General features: G+C 39.4%; 2 protein-coding genes across 3 annotated transcripts; both read left to right on the top strand.

Moving 5' to 3' along the window:
• The first annotated feature begins 735 nt into the window (after positions 1 to 735).
• LOC107582047 (mediator of DNA damage checkpoint protein 1-like) lies at positions 736 to 9,785 on the top strand. Its single transcript, XM_016267754.1, has 10 exons — positions 736 to 812; positions 1,194 to 1,347; positions 1,472 to 2,062; positions 2,153 to 2,237; positions 3,107 to 4,293; positions 4,858 to 8,084; positions 8,167 to 8,349; positions 8,836 to 8,961; positions 9,057 to 9,167; positions 9,259 to 9,785. The coding sequence occupies exons 2-10, from the start codon at positions 1,206 to 1,208 to the stop codon at positions 9,466 to 9,468; spliced, it is 5,862 nt and encodes a 1,953-aa protein (XP_016123240.1). The 5' UTR covers positions 736 to 812; positions 1,194 to 1,205; the 3' UTR covers positions 9,469 to 9,785.
• A 215-nt stretch (positions 9,786 to 10,000) lies between these two features.
• LOC107582048 (uncharacterized) lies at positions 10,001 to 22,040 on the top strand. Of its 2 annotated transcripts, none has more exons than XM_016267756.1 (9): positions 10,001 to 10,141; positions 13,203 to 13,255; positions 14,003 to 14,023; positions 14,140 to 14,412; positions 15,172 to 15,468; positions 17,506 to 17,793; positions 17,883 to 18,061; positions 18,287 to 18,388; positions 18,536 to 22,040. In XM_016267756.1, the coding sequence occupies exons 2-9, from the start codon at positions 13,210 to 13,212 to the stop codon at positions 19,463 to 19,465; spliced, it is 2,136 nt and encodes a 711-aa protein (XP_016123242.1). In that variant the 5' UTR covers positions 10,001 to 10,141; positions 13,203 to 13,209; the 3' UTR covers positions 19,466 to 22,040. The 2 variants fall into 2 exon arrangements, with proteins under 2 accessions (XP_016123242.1, XP_016123241.1); XM_016267755.1 differs by having other exon boundaries at positions 10,001 to 10,157.
• The last annotated feature ends 119 nt before the right edge of the window (positions 22,041 to 22,159 follow it).

Raw genomic sequence — 22,159 nt, 5'->3', positions numbered from 1 at the left:
CTTTCTTTTTTTTCTTCTTTATCATTGGTATATTTTGTTAATTTGTGTAGCTTGTATAACTTCATGTGACGTCCTTCATAACTGTTGTTATTCTTTCAATTGCAATAAAAAAAAAAATTTAAGTAATAAAGTGAAGTACAATATATGAGAGTGTGTGTGTGTGTGTGTGTGTGTGTGTGTGTAATGGGAAACAAATAATTCATTGTATTATTAATCACCATTAATTGCTTTTGCTATATTATTTTATTGCGTCTCAAATTCCTAATGGTTAAAAAAAAACACTTTGAAACACGCCTCCTCTGCAGAAAGCGCGGAAAACTTGGGCCAAAGTCCTGCGCCCTGCTGTTTCTCAGATGACCAATCAATCCGCAGTTACACATTATCAGCCAATCAGTGCAGACTCAGTTTCTGATTGACACCTTGATCAGCGAATGAGTAGTGTTCGTTTTTTAAGTAATAAAGCGAAGTACAATATATGAGTGTGTGTGTGTGTGTGTGTGTGTAATGGGAAACAAATAATTCATTGTATTATTAATTGCTTTTGCTATATTATTTTATTGCGTCTCAAATTCCTAATGGTTAAAAAAAACACTTTGAAACACGCCTCCTCTGCAGAAAGCGCGGAAAACTTGGGCCAAAGTCCTGCGCCCTGCTGTTTCTCAGATGACCAATCAATCCGCAGTTACACATTATCAGCCAATCAGTGCAGACTCAGTTTCTGATTGACACCTTGATCAGCGAATGAGTAGTGTTCGTTTTAAGGGAGGGTCTTAGTGTTCAGGAAATGGTTTCCAATTGTTCTGCACGATAAGGTAAGCGCACATTTTGTTTTATAAAAAGAAGTAGATCGCGCACGATATATCAGCACAAACGTAAAAAAAAATTTGCTAATGTCTTGCATGTTTTCATTTGCATTTTGGAGGGAAGCATTATTTCTGATTAAACTGCCAGTGTGGCACTTATGAAAAATTATTCGATTAAGAAATGATTAGAAAGTCATAGCAATGCCCTTATATTATACAAGATGTGTTACAGTAAACTGTTTGTCACACATGCATCGCCATTCATCAGAGAATGTTGATACTATTGTATAATATGTTGCTTATGTGTATAGAGCTTAAAACATCCATATTTACCTTGTGGTGGTATCCACGACAACCATATTTGTGTTGTAACAACACTTGATCCTTCAGTTAGAGAGGAGGATGGATGCCACTCAGCAGATTGACGATCCCTTCTCTGAAGAAGAAGAAGAAGAAGAACAGGAAGAGGAGGAGAAAGGAGGACCAGAAAGAGAACAATTGGCAACATTAAAGGTGTTCAACAACGACCACATACCAGAGACAGGTGAGTGTTCTTATAGACTACCTTTACCTTACATATGAACTAATATTTAAAAACTAATATTATCTGTGCATTATTGAAATAATGGCATTGCTTTCTCTTTTTCTCTCTTCACACATTCAATCAGAATTCCCTCTCTACATCGGAGAGAATGTCATCGGTCGTGATCCTGCTGCCTGTTCTGTTCTGCTTCCGGCCCGATCTGTATCCAGTCGGCATGCCGTCATCTCCATCTCAGAGTTCTGCTCTAGGAAAGATCGTTTCGGTAACGGTGATGATGTAGAAGCACTTTTATGGGACATGGGCAGTTTGAATGGAACCAGAAAAGGCAGATTCAAACTGACGCCTCAGGTACGATATGCTTTGACCGAGGGAGAGAGTGTGGTGTTCGCTGATGTGCCATGTCAGTACATTGTCCTGAACATCTCAAAGAAAGATACACGCATAACTCCAGAGAAAGGAGGAGTGTCCAAAAAGGAGAAAAATTCAAGTCCAGCGTTATCAAGCAGTGACTCGGAGTCAGAGTTGAGTAAAGGTCTGCGGAATAGGTTAAATGTGAAAGAGAGGAGTGTTTTGCCTCCTGTGCCTTTATGGAGCCCTGAGGATGAACAACCCAAGACGAGTTCACCACAGCAAGCTCACAAACAGCCTGAGATCACCCTGGTGCCTGAATCGGACTCAGATGGAGAGAATGCCACGGATGAGAGGAAAGATTTTGGTAGGTAAATTGAGACGTAAAGAATATTACTGAAAGATTTAATAAAACACTTATTTTCATGCTTGCTTTCTTTTTTCTTTATTGCTATAGTTTCAGACTTGGCGTCCTCCTCTCATCTGTGTAGTTCCACAAATTCATCATTCCTGACCCCTGCAAAAAAAGTCATTCCAGAGAGGTAAGTTAAATGTTTCATGAATGTTTTTTAATGTTCCCTTCTAATTTTCCATGAACTAGTCAAAATGTTATGTGTTATATAATGTTGATGTGTTACTATATAGTGTAACTGATATAACTCCATTGAAATTACATTTTGTTTAAATATATGTCAAGGGACAGAGCATCCAAATGTGAAATTCTGTCATTGTTTACTCAGGTACGATATACTCGCCCTCAAACTTGACTTTTTTTTTTCTGTGAAACACAAAAGAAGATATTTGAAGAATGTTTGTTTGTTTGTCAATTGGTTTTGTCCATATTATAAAGGTCAATAAGACAAAAATGCACATGAAATGTGATTCTTGTCTTGTAATATTTTTCAGTGGATCACTCCTAGTCACGTAGGCCTATTTAAAATTTATAGCCATTATTAAAGGAAACGCTTGATGTGATAAAGCAGAAATGACTTAATTTTTTTTATATGTCATGGTATCTGTCAGTGTAAAAGTTCAATGCATGCCTGCTGTTGCATGGCTAAAGGTGCAGTCACATTTACTTTTGTTCAGTGAAATTACACTGGCAAAATCCAGTCATTTCGGTAGAAATCCATGCGATCGGAAATTTTGTGTAAGGGCGAAAGATTGCCCCACACAGATTTTGCATTGGGTTCAAGTTGTTCACACGAATTCACCATGTAGACCAACAAAAAGCTGCATGGTTTAAAAGTGACTTCTATGCAATCTGTTTCATATATTGTTAAACTATTAACAGTACACCTTTTTGCCCATGTGTGATCGCACCTTAATGCTATAAACTGTGCAATACATTTATGGATCTCAATATATTGTCTCCCAATAAATGAGCTTCACCATTTTTTTTTCTTATCAGTGAGGATGAAAGTTCCATCACTCCTTCTTCAGCCTCCATAGACCGGTTCAGACCGAGGCAAACCCCTGATGAGCCCGGTTCAAACTCATTCAAGCCAGGCCCTCTAGTCCTAAATCTGGACAGTGACATTGATTTTGAAGAAAAGGACATGGAGAAAATCAAGCCTGAACCAGAGGCTCAGCCTGAATTAGCTCCAAAGGTGGAACCAGTATCTTCAGCTGAATTTCATATGGACAGTGATACTGATGTTGAGGAAGAGGAAGAGGAACCAGAGGCTCAAGAAGCAGTAACTCTAGAGAAATCTGTATCTTCAGTTGGGCTTCATATGGACAGTGATATTGATGTTGAAGAAGAGGAAGAGAAAAATAAAACTGAAACAGAGGTTCAGATTGAACAAGTTCCAAAAGTGGGACCACCATCTTCAGCTGATCTTCATATGGACAGTGATACTGATGTTGAGGAAGAGGAACCAGAGGCAAGTAAGGCTGAACCAGAGGCTCAAGAAGCAGTAACTCTTGATAAATCTGTCTCTTCAGCTGATCTTCATATGGACAGTGATACTGATGTTGAAGAAGATGAGGAAGAGAAAAGCAAGACTGAACAAAAGGTTCACACTGAAGAAGTTCCAAAGGTGAAATCAGATATTCATATGGACAGCGATACTGATGTTGAGGAGAATGAGGCTTATGTAACTGAAAATGTCTCCAAAAAGGAAGCAGTTACAGAAAGTCCTCCATCAGCACCACAACATACAGAATTCCACTTGGACAGTAACACTGATGTTGAAGATGATAATCCCATGAAGGTTTCCATTACAACAGAGGTTTCACATTCTGTTGGAGAGGGAAGGGATGTCAGACCTACATCAACTCCAGCGACAGAGCTCCACATGGACAATGACACAGATGTTGATGAAGAGAATGAGGACAAGAAAAAGGTGAAGGCCAGAGATCTTCTGTCTAACAGTGAAACAGATGATGAGGATCCTTTTAAACCTTTACCAGACAAAGCTGTAAAGGCTGCACGGAGTCACAAGGTTTATGTAGGTAGCAAAGCAGAGCAATCAGAAAAGAGAACCCATAAAAAACAAGACCATCATTCTCATGCAAAGACTAATCTTGAGGAACCAACCCAAGCTTTTGGCCACTTAGAAGAAGACTGGGACCTACTTCTCACACAAGCATACGGTAACCATTCCACTCACTTCCTTATTAATCTCATTCTTTTTTTTAATTATAAAATTCACTCATGTAGTCAATACAGTACAATAAATTCCTAAAACCTTTTATATTTCCTATGACAGGGGCTTTCATACTTGGTTGCCAGAGGATGTTAGTGGGGCATTATACTAATTATCACAAAAAGTATTTTCAACTTCTCTAAAAAAATATGGTGATTTTAGTATGAAAAAAAATGCTTGTTTTGTCCAGTTGTGCTTGATATGCCCAATTTTACAACTTTGTTCCTATGACTTAAAACGCAACATAACACAAATCTTAACCAAAGAATTAATAAAAAATTACCTTGCAATTATAGACTTCGAATATCTGCTTTTACATCCTCCAAATTTTTGCCTTGTTGACTTACATAGTAGCTGTTTCACTGTAGCTTTTTGAGTCGAATGAGTCAAAATAATTTTTTGTGGTAATCAAATCATGCCACAAATGCTGTCAGCTGAGTTTAATGTGTATTGAACCCATACAATTCCTTTAAACTAAAATTGTAAGTATTGTGGTATATGTCAAATTTAGGAACTGCTGGAGCCAGTGCTTGGCTCAAGCCAAAGCAGCTTGATCTTGAGGCTACACAAGTATATGGAACAGAGACAGACAGGGAGGAAGAGCAGGAGCCTCTCAACCATACCCAACTGTACTCCAACCTCTCAACTGCTGAAACTCAACTCATCCATGTAGCAAAGCCTGATGAGGAGGAGGAGGAGGAGGAGGAGGAGGAAGATAAAGACAGACAAAATGACTCCCACCTTTCCACAGCTGACACATTGATCATAGCCAGCACCCCAAAAAGAGAAGAGCAGACGCAGCCATTTTCTCTCTTCACAGCCCAAACACAACTTGTCTGGGAGGGAGAAGACAAAGAGGTTTATCAGAGTGAGCCCACCCAGCTCATGACCGACACCATCGATGAAACGCACGAGGGTGAGGAGGAGACCATGAAACAAGGTAGGAGAACCCGTGGTGGAGGAACGGTACACAAAGGTAAAAACACCAGCTCCTCTCTTATAATTGCTGAAACTCAGCCCATGTGTGAGGAAGAAGAGGCAACAGATGCAGATCTGAGTGCGAACAGCTTTCAGAAACCAAGTAAAAGACAACAGGCTGAGAAATATGATTCTGCACATCTAGCTGAAACCAACTTCAGCTCCCATCTCACTATAGCTGAAACGCAACCAATGTGTGATGATGAAGAAGCACCAGAGCAGGACAATATGGTCAGCAGTATTCGTATAGAAAAACGTTCCAGTTCCCATATCAACATCGCTGAAACACAGCCAATGTTTGAGGATGATGAAGCACCAGAGGATGATCTGAACAATGAGGTCAACAGAAGACAAACCGAAGGGGAGTCCATACATCATATTGAAAAAGCCTCTACCTCCAGTCATGCCATCCCTGAAACACAGTCTGTTGGTGAAGATGATGAGGGACAAGAGAAAAAGCTCAGCAGCAAGACGTCTAGCAGAAGATCCCGCAGGCGTAGACCAAAAAAAGAGAAGGAAGTCACACAACCTGCCGAGGCTGTTGTCGATCACCCTATAACAGAAACCCAACCAATGTATGAGGAAAATCAAATTGAGGATCTTAAAAGTGAGGTCAGCTCTGGCAGACAGAGTAAAAGACAACAAGCACATGAATTGAAATCTCCAGAACTTTCTGAAACGGACTTGAAAGCATGTGACACTGTTGCTGAAACACAACCTATGTGTGAAGAAGAGGCACCATGTGAAGATCTGAATAATGCGCTTAGCACCAGGCAAATAGATGAGGACAGATCCACAGAACTCCCAATACCCTCGAGCTCCCATATCAGCGTAGATGAAACACAGCCTATGCATGAGGAAGATGAAGGACAGGAAAAAGACCTCAGCAGGAAGATGGCAAGCATAAGTTCACGCAGGGGAAGACCAAAGAAAGACGACGAGGTAACAGAAACTGCTGAGGCTGCTGTTCATCAGATTATCACAGAAACCCAACCAGTTCCTGAAGAAGTAATTGAAAGGGATGAAGATCTGAACAGCGGAGTGAAATCTAGGAGATCCCGCAGAGGAAGGCAGATAAAAGAGGACCGCATTCCAAAACCTGCTGAAGCTGCCGTCAGCTCCCTTTCCATTAACACAGAAACGCAGCCTGTTCATGAGGACAGAATTGAAAGGGATGAAGATCTGAGTGGCATCAGGTCCAAAAGACCCCACAGAGGAAGACAAAAAGACGAACATGAACCTGCACAGTCTGCTGAACCTAACTCTGATCTCAGTGTTGTTGAAACACAGCCCATGGTTGAGGAGAAGGCTCAAGAAGAACCTAGTCGCAGAAGTAGCAGAAGACAGAGGAAAGACAAGACTGAGGTGGAGAAGGAGAGCGCCCAAGAAAAACTTATTGGCAGAAGTAGCAGAAGACAGAGGAAAGACAAGACAGAAGTGGAGAGTGAGACAACTGCATCTAGTAAAGTCCAAGGTAAAACTAGAAAAGGGCAGGAAGGAAAAAGAAAGAGGGGGAAAGCATTGTCTGAGGAAGAGGAAGAGAGTGAAGAAGAACAAAACGCAAGGAGAGGAACCAGACGGACAGGCATAAAACTGAAGTGTAATGAAAAGGAAGAAGAGGAAAGGTTGGAGGAGAGGAATGCCCAAGAAGAGAAAGAGAAGATGGAGAAAAAGCTCCAAGAACGAGAGAAGACAGAGAGGGAAGAAAAGGAGAGACTGGAGTATGAGAGAAAGAAGCAAGAAGAACGTGAACAAAGGGAGATGGCTGAAACTGAAATTAGACAAAAACTAAAAAGAGAGCAGAAGGAATTAGAGGAAAAAGAAAGACTGAAAAGGGAAGAAGAGGAAAAAGTGAGAAAAGAAAATGAGAGAATTCAGAGAGAAAAAGAATGCTTAGAAAAAGAAGAGAATGAGAGGTTGGAGAGGAGAGAACTAGAAGAGCAAAGACGAAAAGAAGAAGAGGAAAGAATTCAAAAGGAGAAGGAACAAATAGAGAAGGAAAGATTAGAGGCAGAAAGGGAAAGATTAGAAAAGGAAAGACGAGAAAATGAGGGACTTCAGATGAGAGCAAGAGAACAAAAAAAGACAAAGGAGAGAAACCATCAGAAAGAACAGAAGAATGAGCGACTGGGGGAGGACCAGACAGAACTAGAAGCTCCTCTAGTTCCTCCGGCCAGACGAACACGCCGTTGCTCAAGCTCCTCTATGAACTCTGATCAGTCTGTATCCTCACAACAGGAGGCGTCCAGCCAGAGGGGACGAGGGCGGGGCAGGGGGCGAGGCCGAGGGAAGCAGGCAACTGATGAGCAACCCATCAATGCTAGACAGTCTGGCAGGAGAGTACCAGCTAGTGCAGTTGAAGACACAGAGCAGGACTCCAATTCAACAACCTGTTCCCGCTCCAGTTCTAGAAGTTCTGAAAAATCTGCTCATAGTATCGGACCTTCGAACAAAGGGGCGAGAGGAAGAGGCAGAGGCAGAAAGAGTACGAAACTACCAGAACCAGAAGAAGTTTCCCAAGCTAAAACTTCTGGAAAAGGCAGGGGAAGAGGAGGAAGGCATTCTGGTGCGGAGAATGTAAATGTTGGAATGGACAATGAGCATGAACAAGATGCTGAGGTGGTGGAGGACAGCACTGCTGTGCCCCAAACCAACAGCAGAGGTCGTAAGAGAGCAGCAAACACTAGCGCTTCCCCAGAAGAGGCTCCTTCGCCCACACCCAAGACTTCAAGGCGCTCTGTAGCTATTCAGGCGCACAAGGTCACACGCACCCTCAAATACAGTCATTTACTAGTAGGTTATATCACTGTGGATGACACCAATCTGTCATCTTCTCTTTTAGGTGTTATTCACTGGGCTGACAGATCAGGATGGAGAAAGAGTCGTCTCCCGGTTAGGTGGAAGTCTGGCTAGAGGAGTGAACGACATGACTCACCTGGTGACTGATAAAGCGAGACGCACTGTTAAGTTTTTGTGCGCTGTTGCCAGAGGGGTGCCAATCGTGACTCCTGATTGGCTAAAAAAGGTGAGGGAATGCATAGTAAAGGAATGTTCCAAGCCAAACCTAAAATCCATAATTCATATCTGACTTTACTCCTATAAAAAAAGTCAAGTTTATTCTTTATTAAACTACTTTTTAAAAAAAGTGAAATAAAATTTTAATAAAATAAATATTGTATCTTTGATTGAGGTGTACTTTTTGTAATGTACAAAAAAAAGCATACAACAGTGTGAAAAACCTTCACGTGTCTGGTGGCGATACTTAATAACCCTACTCTCACACCACACATTAACATTTTTTTTTTAAACCCAGAAATTTGTTAATGTATGTTTTGTCCGTGCATTTCGTGGTCAAGAATGGTTTCTAGTGATATTGCTGATTTGTTTATGTGTATATATTTAAGAAGCTGTTTAAGGCTTTCTAGCTGTGGAACTAGTACAAAATACAGATTTATTTTCAACTCAACTTAAGCATGACAACATCCTCTCAGTGACAACATTTCTCTCTCAGTGTGGAAAAGCTGGCCATTTCCTTTCTACTGATGAATATATATTGAAAGATGCCGAGCAGGAGAAAAAGTTTAGTTTCAGCTTACAGAAGTCACTGCAAACTGCTGAAAGTCAACCTCTTTTAAAGGTATTAGTCCCTCACAAGCACATAAGTGTATCAAGCCCAAGCCTCAAATGTACCATCTCCATCATGTATTTTCAACCCTAATTTTGCTTTCGTAGGGTTATGAGATTCACGTAACCCCTTCTGTGATACCGGAACCATCTCAAATGAAAGAAATTATCACCTGCTGCGGAGCCCGCTTCCTCCCCAAAATGCCGTCTGCTCACAAGGTACCCAGAACCAATGCATATATTCTCCTATTTTAATGCACATATTGTATGTTCTCATATTTTATTGTGATTTCTCCCTCTGTCTATTCAGGAGCACACTGTAGTGGTGTCATGTGAGCAGGACAGGGCGCTTTGTGATAAGGCAGTGAGTATGTCATTGCCCGTGGTCAGCACAGAGTTTCTATTGACTGGCATTCTGCAGCAGAGAGTTGACCTGCAGGCCTATTCTCTCACTTCCTCTCTCAACACGTCCAATCAGCCTGCGGCCCCCAAAGCTGCTGCCAGGGGCCGTAGGAAGTAATGACATTGGAAAGGACTTTTGTGTAATACATTTGTTCCAGTCTATGACAGAATCTGATACATGTATGTTTAAGTTCAGATTGCTTAGGATGAATATGTGATGCATAATATTTCAGTTTTATGAAGACAATAATGAGTTAGATGAGATGCTGCTACACTTGTAACCACACGCCCACTGATTCCTGTGAATGTGAGAGCTGGAGAGTGTGAGGTGGATGTCAATGAATGATGAGTGTTAGTTAAGGGAGAATGAGCTCATCTCATTTTTTAACATATTACTTCAATAAACGCTTTCAGAGCCTAACATTAAGAAATATTGTGCGTTTTTGCCCTTTCAAAACTGTACATAAATCGAAACAAAATGCATATGAAAACGACAAAATGGTCTAGTGCACATTTGTATTCAGGGCGTTGGTCTCAGTGATGAATCGATCTGAAGAACACCTTAAAGACCTTCACGTCGGTTCTGCAAAGGTTGGCTGAGTGTGTTCGGATCCGCTGACACGCCCATAAGGGGTTGAGGAGCCGGGCTTTACCGACCGCACTCGAGACGCTGCAAGATACCGGACAGATTCCTAAGGTGCATCTTAGTCCTTAAGTGACTTTCGAGGTTGAAAGGAACGAATAACGGAATTTCAGTCTATTACAGATATCAGCTGAGGAGGATTTTGGAGGTGAGCGGAGAACACGGTAAGGGTGGATGTCAATTTTGCAGCAGAGATGTTATATACGGGGAGCTGACTTTGGCTTGCAGGATCTGAAGGGTTAAATTCTGCAGTTTCTGCTTCGTCTGGTACTTTTCCGATTGGATAAAGTTGCTGTTTGCTGTTGGAACGTGAATAAAATAAGATGTAATGTGCATATTTAGAGATGTAGACGAGCATTTAGGCTTGTTGAAGAATAGATTTGCGCTCTTTTCTGCATAGCGTCACATAATGCGCCGGTTCAGCATCCTGTATTAACATAAGAAATGTTACCATTAAAATGCGCATTTTACGCAGATTAAATGACAGGAAAATTAAGACGTGAAGAGCAAATATAATCACTGTTTATAGCGATGAGCTATAAATATAATTTTAATAATAACATTAATCATTTAGAATTTTTAAAAAATTTTTATGTATATATAATTCTCAGGGAATTTATAGCTAATTTTGCCGGTATTGCGGCTCAACTGGCCTGTATGATTTTGTCGTCCGTGCACCATAATAACCCGTACATGTGTAGGCGATCTTTCTCAGCTTGTGACCGAGAGAAAATTTGTTTGACTGGCAAATAGTTTTATGATTGGGAGGGGAACAGATCATAACAGAAGGTTTCCGTCAGAAATAGAGGGGAGATGTGAGCGCGCGGAAGTCGAAGCTGCCGCCGCTCTTAACACACACGGACTGTGTCTCAAAACCCATTCAGATGCTTATCTATACGCCATGTTCTCAACCATAACGAAGCCCAGATATGGTGCCTAGCTAGTCAGCTCACTTGGTTGTGAGCCATAGCCATGATCTTATCGCCTTTCATGTCTTACATCAGACCCTTTTAACTACAGTATCGCCTTGAATTGATCTAATTTAAAGCCATTCCATTCAGACTTATTTGACTATTCTATCTAAGATCCAGGAGATAGAATAGTCAAATAAGTCTGAATGGAATGATCTGGAAGTAATTTCCAGATGTCCCATCCTGGTCTCTTAGGAGATGACCTGCTTCTAACATCAATAACCACATATGAATTTGCTACAGCACCTTTGCAAAGGTTGAGGTTGATTTCCCTGAGCTCCTGTTCATCTTGTTTTATTTCCCTGGTTTACACACAGCCTGCTTCTGGCATAATTTACCAATATGTAATATTGCAGTTCATATATTTGCAGCAGGTTGTGTGGAGCTCCTATTCATCTTTTGAATTGCACTCAGGAGAAAAGCTTGTTGTGCAGTATGTGAGCACCATGTCGCTCGGCCTGCATTTATTCCTCCATGTTGCCCATGTTTTATATATGCTGTGTCTTATAGGAGAGGAACTGTAAGTTTGCTTTAAGAGTTGTCATACTGAGAGAAAGAGGAGGAGTAAAAGCATGGACCAGATGGCACTTTGTCCATATGAAACTAATACGTTACACATCCGCACATGTGTCATATTGTCTAGAGAGATATAGCCCCTATACTGTATATGCTCATTTGCTGTTTTTCTCATTTTTTGCAACTGAATGGCAATAAAATGTGCAATAGCTGAGCGTCTGGGCAGAAGTCTGTTATGAAATCACTGAATGACCTAAATGCACGTCTGCTGTTCTGGATGCTTTCCTTGCTGTCTAATACAGTATGTCTGGCCTGGCAAGTGTTTTCTTAGGATTTTCATTGCATGAAGTGCCGGCTTCTTTCAGACTGTGAATTAATGTGTTTGTCCTGATATTTCCACATTACAGATTACCATACATCATACCTATATTATCCCATCTGTAATACAATTAAAAATAATTATAATTTATGTATTATGATAAGTGTAAGTTTAGCATTTATTATATTTTGTGCATCAAAAAATGTAAGGGTTTCTACTGTCACAGAAAATCTTGAAATATCAGGGAATTTCCTATTTCCATATCAGTAAATGTAATGGAAATCAATCAAATCTTTGACATTTTTACTCCAAAATGTTTAATTGACATTATTATTATTAGTATTTTGAATAGGAATCTGTTCATTCTAAAGATTGGTACCTGACATAATTGAAAAACCACCCTAGAAAAAAAAAATATATATATATATATATATAATTTTTTTTTTTAATTATTATTAGTATTTTAAATAGGAATCTGTTCATTCTAAAGATTGGTACCTGACATAATTGGAAAAACCACCCTAGAAATAAATAAATAATATATATATAATTTAAAAAAAAATTTATTATAATTTATATATATATATATATATATATATAGAAATAGTTATGAGTAGGCCCACATGAAATCTGTTCTGACATGAAAGTTCTGCATTTTTCTGCATAATTGAAACACGTCATTCAGTTTTAAACATCAGAGATAGACTTTTTAAAGAATAAACCGGGCTAACAGATAGATTCAGTCAGATTTAATTTTCTCTCACATTTTTTATATCTTCAGTCATTAAATATCCTCCTGATAATGATCCACCCAGTTGATGTCATATGCTTCTCATTCCATTTATACAGACAGCACTGCACCTAAAAGTATAATTTATAATGAAATTAATTTCTGAGGTCTCTTAACTGGGAATCTCAAAAATAAATAAACTGAAACAAGATTGTTGCTTGTTATTTATTATAAACCCCTCTGAGATACTAGATCAATGTTGGTTATAAGCAATGCACAAGACAAGCCAATAAACCCACAATTACTGACACGTCCGAGTAGCTCTTTAAATAAGCTCATTTGTCAACAGAGCCCTTTTAGATCCATGGCTTGATGATCTAAGCCAAAGCTGACACATAACCCATAAAAGCTGAAAAACAGTCATAGACATCTGTCTAACATTAACATAAAGTAGATTGTTTTACAGTCACACCCTATTTACAGCTCCACATCAAAGCACTCAATCGATCTGTGTCCATTTGCCAATAAACCTGTCATTTTTATCAGTTGTTTTCATCATTTTTGTTCCTAGCTGGAATGTGAGAACACTTCAGAAACATACCAATTAAACTTACACATTTACAATGTCAGTGCTTATAATTTAAATCTTCTTTCCATGTGTGAATGTGTTCAGAGCCGATATGCAGAATCTGAGACTGCTCATCTTAACCGTGCTGTTTTACTCAGGTAAGAAAGAGTCCTTGTCAATCCGTTCAGTGGTTGATCTATCTGTATCATTATTAACACTACACAAGTGTTGTTTTTTGTGCTGAAATGTTAAGGTCAGTGACTCTGACATGCTAATAACTATTGTAGTTCTTTAATTACAGCCCTGATGCACAATGCATCATCTCTAAGTGCTGTAATGTTCTCACAAATGGCAAGGGAGTATTGAATGTACCCGCTTACAGGGACTATATACTGTACATGCATAGCTATTAGTTGTATAACGAATATCTGACCCAATATGACCAGGGTTATTAAAAGTGCCATCTCTAATGGGTGTATATTAGCCATACTGCATTTTCTGAAACAAAGTGGGTAGTTTTTATAACTTGTACATTGGAATATCAATCCAAAAATCAGAGCTGAATTTTGTGGTCATATTTCCAAATATATATATATATATATATATGTGTGTGTGTTCTTTAAAATGTTCTAATAAACTTTAAAAAAGTCAGACAGTATGAAATGGTGTGTGTCATGAACAGTGGTCAATTTTCCCTAATTGATTCCTAAATTCTTTTGCATGATAACTAATTGTCCAAACACAAAAAATATATATATATAAATGTAATAATAATGAATATTTAAATTTTGCATAAAGGTTAAGTACATTGTCACTTTCTGTATGATTTGACTAGTCGATGTCACATTATGGTGCTAATGAATGTGTTTATGTAAACATTGGTGCTTTTCTTTTTGACTTTTTAGCATTCTCTGCAACTCTGAAAGGTAAAACAGTCCCTTTTAATGTTTGTTCGTTTGTTTGTTTATTAATAAAAATAAGCAGTTGCAACAATGTAAAAAAGTAAAATCCCCCTATATATATATCTTTGTGTTTCTTGTAGCCCAAGAAGAGTCTCAGACTCTGTTTTTTGGAGAAGACTTCCACATCCTCGTGCCGGCAGATGGAGCTGATGTGACGTTCAGGCCTTCGGTTGTTCCAGGTCGCGAGAAGCCGCTGATGAGTTCTGGGAAAGTGGTGGATCTTCGTGCCAAACTCAACTCTGCTTCGAGGCACCTGATCTTGGAGAATGTTGGAGAAAGTGATGAAGGAGTCTACACCATCACATCTAACCAAAATCCAGAGAATATTACACACATCACACTCTATGTTAGAGGTACTGCATAATTTAACAAAAAATTGTTCGCACATTTTTTTACAGCAGCTTGTACACTAAGTTGGATGTGCACACATACGCACTAGAATAGCTCTGAGTGACTTTCATTATTATAGAGAAGTCATGTTGTGAACAGTAAGGGAGGTTTAATGACCTGCTGCAGTAATTGTAGCTCTGTCAAGCCACACTGGTTGCCTTGAGTTCTTCTCTACCTAAAGATCCTTCTTTCTCTTTACCCAGCTCTCTATTTCTCCCATTATCAGCTGTGATGGCTGACACCTTTCATTAATGGTATTATTTTAATGTGGCCTTTTTTCTTTCAACAATTAGTCAGAGAAAAGAAGTACTTAGGAAGGTCAAATCGAGATAATAATATGAGCTGTTTTATTTTCTGTTTATTTTCTATGGGGTTTGCAATCATGCAACATGTATTTTTTCTAATAAACATTAAAATTAAACAGATAAAATTTATAAAATTAAAAATAATATAGCAAATAAAAAGGTGTCATTCATTAAATGCTAGCTAGTTTTTGACAAAATGTTGGTTTGTAGTTACTGCTAAATTTATATTTCCCATAATTTAAGGAAAATATTAATTTGACAATTTTTCTTACAATAACTTGGGTAATAAGGTTAATTTCATGATGTATAATTCTTTATCTAATAGTTCATACAATACACATTTGTTCGAATGCAGGGCAAGTACCACATCTCATTTATCTCATGTGTTTCTCTTCTTTGTTTCTCTCACTTTTGCAGATTGCTCTAGTGAGGTCATCATTAAGTACGGCTTAGATTTTCATGTATCACTGCATGACATCTCAGACCCAGTGCGTGTGGGCTATCGCCACAGCGCCGTGGAGGCCAATCAGACGTCATTGCCGGCTAAGGAACTGCTAAATGCTGATGGAATGCCCAAGGAGAATTACCAGGACCGCATTGAGATCACTCCTCAAAAGTTCACTTTGCGTGCTGTTTCAGGGGCTGATGAAGGCAGTTACACCTTTAGTGATTCCATTGGGAAAGTCCAGAAGAAGATCTGCCTAAATGTGAAAGGTGAGCGTGGGAAGAAGAGAGGGGGGAAAACACAATTTCTAGGATTCATGACACACTGATATTATTTTCATATAACATATTAATGTCCTAATCTTCAGGGACGGGTCTACGTGGTGGCCAGGGGTGGCACCGGCCCCCCAAGGTGCCCCCCCTACCAGATGTCTTGCGATAGGCTTGTTTTTAGTATTTATAACTGCATCTGGCAGTGGCAGATCCTGGCATGTGTGGGCAGCTGCCTAGGGCCGCTTTCTTCTCTTCTTTATACTTAATTTTAGGCGATTTCTATAGCGTGATCTTAATGACAAATGTCGAGAGCGCATAATGTTACGTGATCCATGTAATGTGCGAGCACAAATCTCCACTCGCACACAGATTTCCTTCACTCACACAAAACTGAACGTGTGCTTTTAAATATACATTGTTTTTTTATGACTGTTTATTAGTGTTTACTGAAGTTAGTGAGGGTGCTCTAGTCTTAATGCACATTTTCACATATTTTGTCCCATCTATTGCTATGGTTATCACTATGTCAATCACTGCTACTTCGAGAGCAAATCCCGCATAAATATGCGGATGTCATTCCCGAAACTTTGCAACGTGTGTGTGGCCGAAAAACAAAGTTTACATTTTAAATGGATTATAAGCCTAGAAAACTCGCAAAGAGTGCTCTTTATACCCACTAAAAAGCTGTCACTCTTTGTTCATTGCGATCTCACAAAGTTCTGTTTTGACCAATGAATCTCACACTGCACGACTAACAAATTATTAGCAGTGTGTATACTGTGTATGTTATCATGAAAGGATTCAATTGTATAACTCAGCACGGAACAAAAACTGGTGTGTTGCAGCCTTTAGATATGAGAGAAACCCAGCATATTCATGAGGATGATGAAATTGTTTTCACTTGAGTAAAGCCTTGAAGCCCTTTTAAGTGCTTTTCTTAATTGAATATGTACAATTTCTCATATGTTAACAAAATTTATTTGATTTAAATCAAAAATTTTAACTTAATCTATACATTGGGTTACATTGATAAATATTGCATTTGATAAGATAGCATTTGCAGGTTAACACTTCTTAATAGTGTACCATAGTCCATAGAACTGTAGCTGTACATTACACGGCTATAAATAAATGGAAGTATTGATTTGGGGTGAAATTATTTGATTTTGTGAGGAGAAAGGGGCCGCAGAGTGAATGTGAGATTTTTGTCAGGGACAATGGTCAAATAAACATCATACAAAAATCTTTGGTGGCATGTAATGCTGTAATTGACCAATCAGGATTAAGTATTCTGAGAGCCAAAAATAAAAAACTGAGGTGTGAAATTTACGACTGGAGGTTGTTTGTATGTAATATACACTCTTAAAAATAAAGCCTCTAAAAGGGGGTTTTTGCAGCAATGTCATACAAGAACCATTTTGGGTTCACCGAAAAATCTTTCAGTGAACAGTTCTTAAAAGAACCAGTGTGTTTCTTAGTGTAAAGAACATTTTATTAATCTAAAGAATTATTTTCCACTATAAAGAACCTTTTGTGCAATGGAAAGCTTTCATAGATGTTCCTCATGGAACCATTGATGCCAATAAAGAACCTTTATTTTATTAAAAGTGAACAGTGAGTGGAGACCTCTTCAGGTATGTTATAAAACACAAAAAGAAAAGATAGTAGGGGAAGTACAAAGAGAGGAAGAGAGACAGATGGAATAGTCTGTCATTTTCTGCCTGCAGCATTTATTCCCTAAAATATTAAAGGGGTCATATGATGCTTTTTTTAAAGATCATTATTTTGTGTATTAGGTGTAACAGAATATGTTGACATGCTTTAATACTGTACGTTATTGTAGGTCCTCTATGCCTCTCTCAAACGCTTCGTTTTCTACATAACTTTGATAAAGAATATCTCTTTGGTTTTGAGACTTTAGTCTTTGCAACTTCAGGGATCTTATCTATGCACAATCAGCTTGTAACACTCCAAAGAGAAAGGAAAACTTGAAAACTTTTCTTCCTTTTGTCCTTCCTTCTTTCTTTCTACCAGCACATCAGATATTTGTGACCCTTTCATACGGTGGCACTCTGAAAATAAACCTGCACATGAATAGCTCCCTAGCTCGCCTACTGTACATCCCTCAGTCTGATAAATATAAGTATTTGATTATGGAGAACGGACAGCTCAACCTGCCTCCTAACCTGGATCTTGAGGGTCGTCTCTCTTTGGAGGACTCTTTGTGTCTTCTTACGGACGTGAGGGCCAGCGATGCCGGAGTTTTCAGTGTGATTGACCTTCAGGGATTCCTGGTGTCTGATGTCCACCTGGAGATGGAACGTAAGGACACACAATATGACAAAGAGAAATTACAGTTCATTTAATTTTAATGTTTTGGACTTCATGATGTATCTCTCTTTCTCTTTCAGCATACAGGCTTCCTAAACTCTACATTGCTATCATTGCTCTGGTAGCATTACTGGTGTTGCTGCTGTTGGTGTGCTTGGTGTCATGTTTGGTGAAGATGCACAAACGTGCAGCAAAGGCCAGAGCCATTGAGGAGAAAGTCCAGAATGCAGGCAAAGTGGAGGGAGATGCCTTCAGACAGGTCTTATCTTACCACCTAATTAAGCACCAAAATATGACAGAAATAAAAACAGTTGAATGTGCAGTGGCCCTAAACATTATTTGGACAGCACAGAAACATCAGATAAACATTTGCCTTATGTTCCACATTCTTATTTCTTGTCTTCTCCAACATAAAAGGAGAAAGAGAAAAGTTTTGCTTGTATAATGGAGTATATTATAAGGCCTTTGCTCATATTTTTTGCAGGTTGTGAAAGATGCCTGTACCCATCAGAATGAGGAAGCCCCGGCCCTGTCACAGAAAGAAGACATCACTGAGAAATCACAGAGCACAGAGGTCAGCATTAAGGTGAGCACCAGGAAGCTGAAAGGCATTTTAATCAATAGCGCTATCTGTATATCTAAACCCCAAGCATTTGCTTAATATAAAATGCTAAATTATGTTGAATGTTGTGAAAATGCTTTAGGAACGCTAAGTTCTGAGTATGTTCCTCAGGGTTTGGAGGTGTCAACTAAAGAACCAAGCCTTCAAGAGAGGAACATAGAGACCAGTGACTCTGGAGTGGGCTTTAATACCACTGGACTCCCGCTTGACAGTGACACTGATGCCCCAACAGCAGCCATAGCAGATTCTGATGTATTGAGTTCCTTTGCTGCCCCTGATGTCAAAGCCATTCCCAACCAAATTCCAGAATCAAAGACAGCTCCCTCACCTCCAAAACCAGCACCAACTGCTGATCTGAAACCAGCACCTGTGGCCAAGTCGACAGCTCCTCCACCACCATCTCCCGAACCCAAACCACCAGTAACACCTGAACCTAAGCCCAAGCCTGCGGTCACACCAACACCTGAACCCAAACCTGAATCGAAAATTACCATCTCACCACCACCTGAAACAAAACCGATCTTAAGCCCATCACCAGATCCCAAGCAACCTGTGACACCTGATCCGAAACCAAGTCCAGCACCTGAGGCAACAACAACTGATGTTAAACCAATTCCAAGTCCAACCCCTGAAACTCCAAAAGCCGTAACATCAACTCCTGATGCAAAACCAGCAGTTTCACCTACTCCTCAACCCACACCAGCTAAACTTGGCTCTCTTGAACAGAAACCCGCTGTGAGCCCTCTGGATACTAAACTGGTTTCTCCTGTCCCTGAGCCTAAACCAGCTTTACCCACTCCACAGTCTAAACCACCGGTCTCAGAGATTCTCGACTCAAAACCAACTACAAATGGTACTCCAGAATCCAAGGCTGACATAGAGTCAGAGCCACGTGCACCCATATCTCCTGGGCTGGATGTGAAGGGCACAACCCCTCCCAAAACCCCTGATACTGGGAAAAGCTCCAGTGGAGGTCTAGACTCGGCATCCCCCAATGACAGTGCACCACCTTCAAGCACTGATGGAGCTGCCACCAACTGAGATTAAAACGTAGCATCTTTCCTGCCTCCTCATAGTGTATTAACCACCACAGACAATCGAGATACTAGACTTAACAACAAAGAAGAGCTAAGTGACTTCGTCTTTTGATTCTCACTTTTAATACAATTAACTTGCATCAATGGAAAGATCCACTGTAAATCCACTGAGCTTACTAATATTGAATCACCATGTAACAGAGTTCAAATACAGAAAAGAAGCATTTCAGACCTTACACCATTGGCTAATTTAATACAGAATGAGGATGGCTGTCTGGGCTATTCCAAGAATGTGTACAAAGACAATTCTTCCTTCACAGAAATAATACATCACTGCATGAAGATATGGACAAATAAATTATATTGTCGGTTCTGTAATCCAAGTTACTGTGGTTGAATTTGGGGAAAGGCACACAGGAACATGGGACATTAATAATTTTCATTCTTTATGAGATCATTTCTGCTCCATTTCGACCAGTCGGAGAATCCAAATAGCAGGACTGATACTGAGAAAGCGGCCAACCTTCTGCTGTCAGAGGACTGGAAAAGTGGAAAAATCACGTGTCACTTTGACGCATGCAAGTCAACATGTCATTTTGACAAAGGAGATGAACAAGGAAACTACAGGAGTGCGAAGCAGAAGGAAGAAAAACCATTTGACCAAAAAAAAAAAATCATAATCCTTCATAGATTAATCCATGACTCTGTGACTGGAGGACATTTTTTGAGAATCTTCATCCATCAATCCAACCTATGACGCTAATCTCACGGATGTTCTTGTCCAGAGATGTCACAGTGCACATTTCCTGTTCATTCAGTAACAAACATTTTGCTGTTGAAAGTTCTTTACATGAAAAAGTTGCAAAAATCTGTAATCCGTAATATTTAAAAAAAAACAAAAAAAAAAACATACATGTTGATGGCAACAGTATATGTAAACAGGTTTGCTTCTTTGAGTGAATGTGTTCAGACCGGTATATCTAAATAGTGAGGCTGTTTCCATCATTAGTGAGTTTTCTGGTGCATTGGGATTGGAATGAATTGATCTAACTAATGGCGCCATTTTAGTTCAGAAAATGAATTATGCAAATCAGGTGCAATTGAGTGAATGCTTGGTGTTGGACGATGCAGCTGAATACTGCAATATGCTGTACTTTTACTGGCACATTACAGAATCTCTCCACCACTGCGATACAAACACCTGAATTGGCTTTTTAAAATGTGTTCTCAATTGCACACCATTTTGCGATTGTTTCATCATCATTTGATGAATTACTCCCACAATCAAAAATGCACTCGAACATATTACAGAAAAAGGAAGCGTGTTTGGGTTGAAAAGAATGGCAGTGATTGCAGGTGGTTAGTGAATAAGACAGTTTTTTTAATGCTGAAATACAGTGCGCAAAAGTGGCGCAAGCAGCAAATTAGCTCCTGAATGTCTTGCGTAGGTAAATTGGCTGATTCCTGTTGCTCGAGGAGCAAGTGGACATGGTTTGTAAGAAGATCTAGATTGTTTGTTGCTACAGTGTTTCACAAATAATTTTGGATTTATAGTCATAGTTGAAAGACAATACAGTCTCACATATCAGTTTACATATATTCCTGGTGCCTCCCGTAAAACCTAAACACCACTGCCTGTTAATGTTGTATGAGTCCAGGAACCTGCTCCTACCAAACTATCTGTGGGAGCTGATGTTAAATCACAGTGAGTCGTGGGGATGGTAGCTAACTCGATATTCGTATCACCATCTTAAAGTGCTGGCAGATTTGACAGACTGGAGGTTTGTGGGTAGATTTTCTAACCGAAGATGATCACTACCTCACATTTAAGCCTGACTAAAGTACTAAACCACCAATTAAACAACATTGCAAGGTATGCTGACATTAAATAAAAAAGTAGATTTTTGGCAAAGCACAAGGTTTGAAATGCAATCAAAGGTTTACAAAACTCAGATATTTGGCAATGCCTATCCCAGAAACCTCTGAAAATGGTCTTGTTCCTCCTCAGCCTTTAACAGATGTTTTAATATCAGTGCAAGGGAATGTCACTTGAAAGCCATATAGTCTTAGTGTCACATCTCATAATGTAAATATCACAAACCCTAGATGTTATAACCCTAGGAGCACTGTAGCATTAAAACGTAAAATGATGATATATCCTTGACAAAACAGATTTTGTGACCAAAATGGATCCATAGTAAATAAATCCGACTCAAAATGGCTTATGAGCAAATCTGAATCATATTTTGTGATGTTAAAGATACACTGAGTCATTTTTGTTTGTTGCACTGGTCGATTGGACACTGGTCTTTGACCTACACTAATATCTAGTGGTGTGGAGGTAGAATAATGCAAAAGCAATAATTTTAGGTTACCCGTACCACTGTAGAAATGCTCTGTTTGCAGTCGGCCATTATCAATTTATTCAATGAATGAATGTGTCTATTAATGGGAGGGGTCTCATAGATAAAGTAGTATTCGGCTAGTCTTGTGATTTCAACATGGTGGCACCCATGAGGTTACCCACTCCATGTAAAATAAAACAGCTGTTTGGGCTGATATTAAAACATATTTCAAAAGTGTTACTAATTTATTTAGCAGTAAACTTAACGAGCTAACTTAAAAAAAATTACTGAGTCCACCTTGAGTCCCCCCCCCCCCCCCCCCCCTTTTTGGGGGGGGGGGACGGGGCTAAGAA

This window comes from Sinocyclocheilus grahami, unplaced genomic scaffold, assembly GCF_001515645.1.
Source record: "Sinocyclocheilus grahami isolate Dianchi unplaced genomic scaffold, SAMN03320097.WGS_v1.1 scaffold40.1, whole genome shotgun sequence".
NCBI lineage: Eukaryota > Metazoa > Chordata > Actinopteri > Cypriniformes > Cyprinidae > Sinocyclocheilus > Sinocyclocheilus grahami.
This window is presented reverse-complemented; position numbering and strand designations above follow the sequence as displayed.